The 10675-nt window shown below is 48.5% G+C and overlaps 1 protein-coding gene across 3 annotated transcripts in view; it reads right to left on the minus strand.

Moving 5' to 3' along the window:
• PECAM1 (platelet and endothelial cell adhesion molecule 1) overlaps positions 1-10137 on the minus strand; it is a 65349-nt gene extending 55212 nt beyond the window's left edge. For 2 of the 3 annotated variants that reach the window (XM_054535687.2, XM_024234936.3), the window contains exons 1-2: positions 9863-10136; positions 9750-9776 (exon numbers count right to left, since the gene is read on the minus strand). In XM_054535687.2, the coding sequence (XP_054391662.2) occupies positions 9750-9776; positions 9863-9926 (91 nt within the window). In that variant the 5' untranslated portion in view covers positions 9927-10136. Of the gene's footprint in view, positions 1-9749; positions 9777-9862 lie in introns of all 3 variants that reach the window. The other variant, XM_054535686.2, reaches the window with a different exon arrangement.
• Between the last annotated feature and the right edge of the window lie 538 nt (positions 10138-10675).

Consider the following 10675-nt stretch of genomic DNA (forward strand, 5'->3'; position numbering starts at 1 on the left):
GAATGGCAGCTCACACCTGTAATCCCAGCACTTTGGGAGGCCAGGAGTTTGAGATCAGCCTGGCTAACATGGTGAAACCCCGTCTCTATCAAAAATACAAAAATTAGCCAGGCATGGTGGCATGCACCTGTAATCCCAGCTACTTGGGAGGCTGAGGCAGGAGAATCACTTGAACCTGGGAAGCAGAGGTTGCATTAAGCTGAGATCACAACACTGCACTGGGCGACAGAATAAGACTCTGTCGGCAAAAACACAAACAAACAAATGAAAAAGAAAGGTGGCTGGATATAAGATTAATATTTTACAAGTCAGCATAGTGGTCATCTCTGGAGGGAGGGGCTATGGGGTAGGGAGAAGCACAGATGCAAGCTATTAAGAAATGGTCTTTGGGGATGTTGGTCTGGGATGTTGATGAGATATTGTCCCTAATTTCACAAAGTGTTCCAACAGCACCAGGAAACACTGTGTTTATGCTGAACAACTGATTCATTTCTATCTTGTGGATTCTGAGAATGTTCTAATGGACCTTGTTCCTCTTTTTGCTTTGATTGCTAACACACAGCCAAAATTTCACCTCTGCTTCTAGCAATCTTTGGGATGTGTTTTGTGCTAAATGGGCCATAGCTTTATTTCCCTGCCTTTATTTTTCTCTCATCCTGATTTCCTCATTAATTGTATCTTGTCGAACCACAATACATAATTTTTATAAGTGGTCCCAAGTCATTTTTTTGGAATAAGAAAAAAGTTAGTTAGCTAGCTGGCCAGAGATACTGGCAGAACCCGTCCTTTCCCTCTCTTTTAACAAAGTTAGGCCTTTGTTGGGTAATTTAAAATGTAATCTTCAATTTTAAAACGAGTACCACAATTTGCGCCTGCTGCTATATTCTGAGCAATTAATTTAACAACAACAACAACAACAACAACAACAAAAATGGTGTCTGACCAGTCCATGAGATGAAACAAGGTGATGGTTTAAATTCAAGTCACTTCCCACAGCGTTACTCTTTGGAACTCCCTTTTTTGTCTTTATGTTCAACTTACAAGCTCCTGATTTAAGGAGCCTGCTGGATGAGCTCTTGACGCAAAATTTTCTTTGGACCCGCTGGGCACGGTGGCTTATGCCTGTAATCCCAGCACTTTGGGAGGCCGAGGCGGGTGGATCACTTGAGGTCAGGAGTTCAAGACCAGCCTGGCCAACATGGTGAAACCTTGTCTCTACTAAAACTACAAAATTAGCCGGGTGTGGTGGTGGGCGCCTGTAATCCCAGCTACTTGGGAGGCTGAGGCAGGAGAACTGCTTGAACCCGGGAGGCAGAGGTTGCAGTGAGCCAAGGTCATGCCATTGCACTCCAGCCTGGGAAATAAGAGCAAAACTCCATCTCAAAAAAACGCTTTTTTCTTTGGACCATACTAATTTCTCTGCACTCCTCAATTAATATAGTTCCCTCCCAACCACTCTCTTCCCTCTCAGAGACAGTTAGGTCTCCTTCCATTATCTCTTCAGTACTTCCTCCTTCATTTTAAGCTATGCTGTGTATTCCAGTGACTCAACCAGGAGACACTAAAGAGCAGAAATCAAGTGCATGGAGCCAGACCTGGGCCAAATCTCATCTCTGCTACTAACAAAGCTGTGTGACCTTTGGAAAGTCCCTAAATTTCTCTGAGCCTCAGTTTGCTTATCCATACAATAGGCACAAGGAATGTGAGTATAAATGAGAACCTGAGTTTAAGTACTTAAAGTAGAGTTCCTGGCACCTATAAAGTGCTTGAGAAATGTTAGCTAGATTCTTCCAGTTACAGAAATAAAGTCGACTCTTTTTTTATTTTTTAATTTTAATTTTTTACAGATGGGGTCTTACTATGTTGTCCAGGCTATTCTTAAACTTCTGGCCTCAAGCAATCATCCCGCCTCAGCCTCCCCAAGTGCTGGGATTACAGGCATGAGCTGAAAATCAACTATTCAGAGCTTTAAAGCTGTGTCTCCACTCCATGTTTCTAGGGATTTTTTTTTTTTCCAAATAAAAACCATATTTAAGGCTGGGCGTGGTGGCTCATGCCTGTAATCCCAGAACTTTGGGAGGCTGAGGTGGGCAGATCACTTGAGGTCAGGAGTTCGAGACCAGCCTCCTGGCTAACATGGTGAAACCCCATCTCTATTAAAGATACAAAAACTAGCCAGGCGTGGTGGCAAGCGCCTGTAATCCCATCTACTCGGGAGGCTGAGGCAGGAGAATCACTTGAACCTGGGAGGCGGATATCGCAGTGAGCCGAGATTGCGCCACTGCACTCCAGCCTGGGTGACAAAGCTAGACTCCATCTCAAAAAAAATAAATAAAATAAAAAGCATATTAAACATTTTCAGGTTAATTTAAAGCAACTTTCCAGCCTCCCAGTTTTGCTCACTCCACTGCGTGCTCTCCACACGAGTCATTCATCTGCTCTCCTGTTTACTGAACGAGCTGCCCATCCCTGGCTGGTTATGCCCTAGACCAGCAGACAGTGCTGGGTACAGAAGGGAGTCAGACATACCAGGTTCAAACCCCTGATCCCACAGTCCTTAGCTGGGTGATCTCGGGAGTTATTTAACCTCTCTGGGCCACCATGTCTCCGCCTACAAAGTAGAAACATGAATACCTGCCTTCTCTGGTATCTTTAACCTAAACAGTGACTGCGGCAAAGTGGCTGAGGGAACAGAAGGGGCCATGTATATACTGCCCAGTGCCTGGCCCCTGGTTGACATTCTCTGCCTTCTTCCTTAGCACAATTCATAGCAAACATTTAAGGGGGTTTTTCTGTGCCAAGCACTGTCCCGCATACTGGGGGTTCAGAGAACAGTGAGGCTGGCAGTGTCCGCCCTTGGAGAGCTCAGTCTGCGCTCCACAACTCTTCCTACTCTGGGCCTTCCAGCTTCAGCACAACCCTTGCGTGAGCCTCCCACTGACCAGTCCTAGTTCATTTGATTTTTATAAAAGCTCTCCCTTTTTAAAAAACAATTTTAAAGCAAATTTGGCTAACGCACCAAGCGGTGGTTTTTTCAGCAGGGATGGTACCCACTAGCATGGGGCACTTCCATCATCTTGTTTTTCTAAGCAACTCTAACACACATTATCTGCTCAAATAAACAGACTCGGCCGGGTGTGGTGGCTCACACCTGTAACCCCAACTCTTTGGAAGGTCCAGGTGGGTGGATCACCTGAGGTCAAGAGTTCGAGACCCGCTGGCCAACATGGTGAAACTTCGCCTCTACTAAAATACAAAAATCAGTTGGGCACGGTAGCGGGCACCTGTCATCCCAGCTACTCAGGAGGCTGAGGCAGGAGAATCACTTGAACCCAGGAGGTAGAGGTTGTAGTGAGCCAAGATTGCGTCATTGCACTCCAGCCTGGGCAATAGAGCAAAAACTCCATCTCAGAAAATAAATAAATTAACAATAAATGAACTCAATGGATGCACTGGCAGGAACACCACATTCCCATGGCTAGCTCAAACAGACAAGGGAGAAGAGAGGGCAGGATGGAAAAAGGAAAAGCATTTTATAAAATCTATCAAGATATGAGTCTCAGCTCTTCATCTTAACACAAATATCATTGACAAAACAACAAGAACAGTGGCCTAGTTTTCACCGCCACAACAACCACCACCTCCCTTGCTGTAGCTGCCCTTCAAGATGCCCCCCCAATGATCCTTGCCTTCTGCTCATCACACTTACACGTGGTCGCCTCCCACGTTAACATCAACCAACAAAATACTCCATCAGGTGATAAAAGACAATGCAGCTTTTAGCCTGATCACTCTCTCTCCTGTCTGGGATCCCTCATTCTAGGGAAAGCCAGCAGTCATGGCATGAGCAGCCCTGTGGAAGGTCCCCATGATGAGGAACTAAGGCCTCCAGCCCATAGCCACAGGAGTGAGCTTGGAAGCAGATGCCCCAGACTCAGTCAAGCCTTCAGATAACCGCACCCCTGACCAACAATTTATCTGCAATCTAATGAGACCCGGTGCCAGCACCACCCAACTCAGCCACTCCTGCATTCCCGACCCTCAGAAACTTCAGGATAATAAATCTGTGTTATCTTAAGCCAGTAAGTTTTAGGTAAATTGTTAAGCAGCAAAGGTAACAAATATACCACGCAACCAAACTTCAAAAGTCTCTGCCTGATTCTTGTTTTGATAATATGGAAAACATTATCTTTCTAAATAAATCAGCCAAGCACAGCCAAACTGAATTACTGCCTGTAGGTCTCACTATTTACACAGAGTGACTGTTCACAACCTGGGGGACACAGCCCCTGGGAGGTGCATGGGTGGGTGTTAGGAGCCTCATCAACTACCTCCAATTGTGTGCAAATGTGTGCTTTTTCTGGAGAGAGGGCCCACAGATTTCCTTACTGAACCCAAAAAGGTTCAGGACTACTGTGATGAAGGGTGGGGCTGTGGGACAGCCTAAAGAGGTCAGATCTTTTCAACCTGGGGAGATGAAGGTTGACGGAGAAGGATCCAAATTTGGAAAGTCACCACGGAACAGCCCGTGACCACAGTGCCAAACCCCAACATGCTAAAAACAGTGGGACCTTGACCTCAAGGCCACTCATCAGTGGATGGTGGTGCTCCCTGGAAACATGCGGCACCATGAGTCAGCCAGCCACCTGGCCCTCAACCTGGAAATGACTCAGGGAGAAAGTGGAGGGTGCAGGAGAAGGAGGGGCTGCCCACCCTTGTCAGAAAAATTAATGGGAGCCACGAAGCATAGAGTCCCTGATGAACTTCTGTGCTCATCAGAGAGCACACTGAACCATCTTCCTACCCGAATCTCAAGCATCTCCAAGTTCAGTTCAAGTTCCCATCCATGAGACATGTATCGAGCACCTGTGCCAGGTGCTGGGCTGACAGAGTAAATAAGGAATCATCCTTGCTGTCCCAAACAGCAAAGGTTGGTGGGGCCCACATAGCTGGACTCCAGTGATATCAGTAAGCACCAAGAGGAAGGGCTGCCCAGGAGAGGTCAAGGAGTCTGAAGGAAGTGACCACTGAACTGAGCCTGTCAGGCCAAGGACAGGCAGTGGGGTGCTCCAGGTAGGAGAACAGCGTGTACCAGGACACAGGGGTGTAAGAAATCCATGCATTCTGGGCATGACCCATTACAGAAACCAGAGTGTGGGGCTAGAGAGGCCAGGTGGCTGGGTCTGTGGTGCCAGAATGGAGGGCCGGCCTGCTGTGCTGACAAGCTGGGCCCTGACCTGAGGTGTCAGGAGGGGTGTGACAGCACCCGAGGCCAGTAAACAGCCTGGAAGTGGTTCAGGTGAAAGCTGATGAGGCCTGAGCTAGGCGGGTGCAGTGGGGATGAGGGAAGGATAGGCTCGGGATCTCTTGAGTGGACTCAACAGGACTTGTTTCTAGAGTGTTGAAAATGTTCTAGAATGAATCCTAGCACTTCGGGAGGCCAAGACAGGTGGATCACTTAAGGTCAGGAGTTTGAGAACAGCCTGGCCAACATGGGGAAACCTTGTCTCTACTAAAAATACAAAAATTAGCCGGGCATGGTGGTGCATGCCTGTAATTGCAGCTACTCAGGAGGGTGAGGCAGGAGAATTGCTTGAATCTGGGAGGTGAAGGTTGCAGTGGGCTGAGATCCAACCACTGCACTCCAGGCCTCGGCAACAAGAGTGAGACTCTGTCAAAAAAAAAAAAAAAGAAAAAGAAAGAAAATGTTCTAGAATTAGACAATGGTGATGGTTGCACAACACTGTGAATGTACTAAATGTCACTAATAATAAATGTTATATTATTTGTATTTTACCACAATTTAAAAAAAGATTTTGTTTGATTGGATATGGGGTTGAAAGAATGGAAGATAAACTTCCTGGATTAGATTCCCAGGAGGATGTGTGTGCCACCAAACTAAAATAGAAAATGCCACACGCAGCTGGGCGTGGTGGCTCATGTCTGTTATCCCAGAGCTTTGGGAGGCCAAGGCAGAAGGATGGCTTCAGCCCAGGAGTTCGAGACCAGCCTGGGCAACAAAATGAGACCCCAGTCTCTACACAAAAAACAAACAAATAAAAACAGAAAAAGATAAGGAAGGAATACAAAGTGACGGTGGTGCAGCTGCGTGCAAGGCGCCAGTAGGAGGACCGGGAGGAGACATCAAAGTCAGCCTGTGTTAACTGGAGGCTCAGGGCAGAGGTCAGGGCTGGACTGTGAAGGTGGGAGGAGTGTGGATTTAGGGGAGGGGGGAATGTGGAGGTGTTGAAAGGGGAGCTGGTCTCCAGGAAGGATAAGACCAGGAGCCTGCAGAGACCAGGACGGGGTTCAGACTCCAGGAGAAGACAAAGTAAGTCCAAAGTCAGCCATGGGGCAGAAGGAGGAGGGTTTGTTAGACAGGGAGGACACAAAGCAGGGTAGAGGATGGAGAAGGTCAAGGAGGGAGGCTTTGGGGCACGATCAAAAGTCAAAGGCAGGAAAGGGGTACAGGGAGCCGAGGGCTGGAAGTGTCCGTTGCCTTTGGCATCAGGTGGTCCCTGGTGACCCCTCAGCAAGAGAAGACCCAACAGCCGGAGAAGTGGGGCCCGAGGCCAGGCTGCTGGGAAGTGAGGCATGTCTGAGAGGTGAGGGGGGTAGGGACAGATTATAAACTAACTTTCAGAGAGGTTCAACTGAGAAAGGAAACTAGAAAGGCCAGATGAGGGGGACACGAGATAAACGGCTGGGGGGGTGTGTCTGCGTGTGATTTTTCTTTTTCCTAAAAAAAGAGTTCCCATTCACTGAGAGAACAGAGCCAGAAGCAGAAATAGAGATTCTAGAAGTGGTGGTAGGGGAGAGGGACATGAATGCACGTAGGTGTGGGGTCCTGGGGGTGAGGAAGGGTCTCAGCCTAGGTGCTTGGCTGGCCCCCATCAGCTGAGGAGCGGGGTGCACGTGTCCTCCGAGGCCAGGAGGGAAGCCGAGAGGATGGGTGGGGAGGCTGATAAGCCTGCAGCCAGGCCCAGGCGAGAAGTTGAGGGAGTTCCTCCAGATGACTGTTTTCTAGGTGAAGATGGAGCAGCAGTCACCTCCTGAGGCAAGGCAGCTGCAGTGAGGTGCGGGCTGGAGGGGAACAAAGAGGCCTGAGATGGAAGGAAGGGAAAGGGCCGAGGCTGTCCCAGGACCCCAGCTGCAGAGCAGGAGACTTGGAGCAAGCCTGCAGGCCATGCACTGCAAATGCTGGCCTTGGGGGGCCTAAGGAATGGAGACCTGGTTCCAGCCGCCGCCCTGCCCACCCCCAGTGTTGACCCTGCTTGCTCGGTGCCTTGTGGCCTCCGGGTCTGTTTCCTCGAGTGTAAAACAAGGCAGAGGCCTGAGAAGGCAGTGGGAGAGTCGCTCCCTGTGCCACATTCTGCAGTTCCAACGTCTTCCCTGAAGGTACAAAGAACATTCATTCTCTAGGAACCCAAAGGAGGGAGCAATTGACTTCCATGTGGGGTGGAGGGGGAGAGGGGAGAGCACCACGGTTTTGGGAAGCAGGATGTTGCGGGTAAGAAAAAGAGGGACCCCAAAGCGTGAGCGTCTGCAGGGCAGAGTCTGGCCCAAAGGGTGTGGCCTGGGAGGGTACGAGGGCTGGGGTGGACAAAGGGAGAGTGGGTGGGGCAGGAGCCACAGTTGTAAAGGTGGGCTAGGACCGTGTAGTAAACACCATTGTCATTTATCAATCACCACGAGGCGGGGGCCAATGAATCACCTCCTTTTATCCAGTCTCAACCTTACACCCACTTCATGCCCACGAAGTTCTCTTATCATCCCCATGTTACAGATTGGGAAAATAGCTCAAAGAGCTTAAGTAAAACTGGTCTAAAAGACTTGAGTCAGGCCTATGGCTCCAGACAAATGGTGCGGCTTCAGAGAGTGGAAGTTCCAGTCCCAGTGTCCAGCCAACTGCCTCTCCCGTGGACAAATCGGTTATTTCTTTCTTTCTTTTTTTTTTTCTGAGACAAAGTCCTGCTCCGTTGCCCAGGCTGGAGTGCAGTGGCGCAATCCTGGCTCACCGAACCTCTGCCTCCCGGGTTCAAGCAATTCTCATGCCCCTGCCTCCCGAGTAGCTGGGATTACAGGCATGTGCCACCATGTCCAGCTAATTTTTTGTATTTTTAGTAGAGGCGGGGTTTCACTATTTTGGCCAGGTTGGTTTTGAACTCCTGGCTTCAAGTGATTCGACCACCTTGGCCTCCCAAAGTGCTGGGATTACAGGTGTGAGCCAACGTGGCTGGTAAAATCAGTTATTTCTGAGGCTCGGTGACACCATCAGTCCAGCAGGATAATTATGAAGATTATAGATATCCTGCCTCCATGGGTTGCCATGGGGATCAAATGCCCAAGGAAGCACCGTACAGTTGAGCAGAGAAGCCTGGCAGAGCGGCTTTGCCAGTGGCCAACTAGCCCTCCCCAGCCTGGGGCCACTGCTCTGAGGCTTGACTCACCAGCTAACTTCACCTCCAAAGAGCTGTGCAATTTGCCTGCAACCCAGTCACCTCCATTCTTTACTAATTGCAGTGACTTCTGACTAGGAAATAGGGTTCTGTGGGCTCTCCCTCTATTCACAGCCCTGGGACACTACTGAGCCCCCTCATTCATGTGGTCCCAGAAGAAGCAGAACAAAACCCTCTCATCTCAAGACAAAGGTTCAAAATTAGCTGTAAAGTGGAAGATAAACCAGGCTTCAAAGATAGGCAGCACCCCCCTTCCCTTTGTGCAAACACAAAATATTACAGATATACTTGTAGCCTCACAGGTGAATGGAAAATGAGCTCCAGTGTGTGATTTTTATCATTTAGGAGTAAAAACAGTAGCAACAATTTAAACTAGGATCTGTCTTCATATGTCTAACAAATCAATTATATCTCATTTGCAAATAAAAACAGTTGGGGATAGGTTACAATATTTAAATAAGCCATTATGGTAAAACAACAAAAAACTAATTATGGAATTGCTCATTAAAAGAAAAATCACCTCCCCATCCCAAAAAACAGCAATGCACTGGAATCTAGAAAATGTGAGGCCGGGCGCAGTGGCTCACACCTGTAATCCCAGCACTTTGGGAGGTGGAGGCCAGCGGATCACCTGAGGTCAGAAGTTTGAGACCAGCCTGGCCAACATGGTGAAACCCTGTCTCTACTAAAAATACAAAAATTAGCCGGGCCTGGTGGCATGCGCCTCTAATTCCAGCTACTTAGGAGACTGAGACAGGAGAATCCCTTGAACCCAGGAGGCGGAGGTTGCAAGGAGCCAGGATTGCGCCACTGCACTCCAGCCTGGGTAACAGAGACACTTGTCTCAAAAAAAAAAAAGAAAAAAAAAAGAAAATGTGTGCTACTTATAATTGTGTTTTTTTGCCATTTTTTAAAAAATGGCAAAAACCACAATTACTTTGCAACAACCTAATATATTTTTAGACTAGTCTAGTGTAGTCGTGAGAACAGAAAAAAGAACATGGAGTTTGATCTGTAACTGACTAAACAATTCATCAAGATAACCCACTACCTTCAGACCAGCCAAGGAAACGTATGCTAACTTCTAAAACACACTGCCCAGAACTTGGCTTAGATCTAAGCCTTTCTAAAAATGCCCACATGGAATAAACTTTAGCTCTCAATTGGAATCTTTTCGTTAATTGTTAGAAGTATCAAACCCCAGCAATTTGACATGCTTTTTAGGCATCACAGAAGACAAAGGAGGAAGCCAGGTAGAAACATCTGTTACAGTGGAAACATCAGACTTACAGTTTTCTTGACTCTCAAGGCTTGAACCTGCAAGAAACGGAAGAAACATGTTGATTCCAGAAGCTTCGATGCTCATGGAGTTAAAGTGATGTGGAAACAGAGTAAACACTCACAGAGCAGAAGGGTCAGCAGGACTCCAAGCCACATCGTGGCCCCTCGGGCCCACCTCGGCTGCATCCTGAGAGTGAAGACTGCAGGCACAGTTAGTTCTGCCTCCGGGCCATGACTCGCTCAGCAGAAGGCACTGCCCACAAGTCACCGTTGATAAACCCGCCCTGTGAAAAGCAGAAACCGCTCTGGTCACTTCTCCCGGCGCCTGCAGAGAGACCGGCTGTGGCGCTGGTCAGGTAATGGCAGCCATGGCTGGAAACCGGGAACAATGGGGCCTGGGCTGGCCTGATATCTCCTCAGGAAATGACCGGCCTTCCTGAGGGGCCACCGAATGCAGCCGCTTTGTTTAGTTTCTTTAGGGAAAAAACACGGCACAAGTGACATTTGCCTCGGCGTTCTTGACCCTCCCTCTGTCTCCTGAGTTTGGGGGCCCTTCTCATGGCACGGTGAGGGGATTCCTCCCTGCCTCCAGCCTCCACCCACCACCCAAAAGGCTGCTCTCCCAGGACATCCAGAAAGATCTCTCTGCTTTTCCAGTCCTCCCCTTCCCCCATCAAAGAGGGCTTTTCCCACACAGCATAATTCTGGGCCCCTGCCTTTCTTGGGCTGACTTTTCCCTAAAATTGCAGGTTTGTCAAAGAGACCTGCTGCTGGGGCAGGCTGAGCTTGGAATGCAGTGGAACTGAGGCGGAGAATAGCAGAGGAAGTAGGGGGCAAAGAGGACCCTTGGGCGTAGGCTAGCTTAAGCAATAGCAAAAGCAAAAGATGTAAGATAGTAGAAGAACATACGAAATAAGGGAGTAAACAGTAAGAAT

This window comes from Pongo abelii, chromosome 19, assembly GCF_028885655.2.
Source record: "Pongo abelii isolate AG06213 chromosome 19, NHGRI_mPonAbe1-v2.0_pri, whole genome shotgun sequence".
Taxonomy (NCBI): Eukaryota; Metazoa; Chordata; class Mammalia; order Primates; family Hominidae; genus Pongo; species Pongo abelii.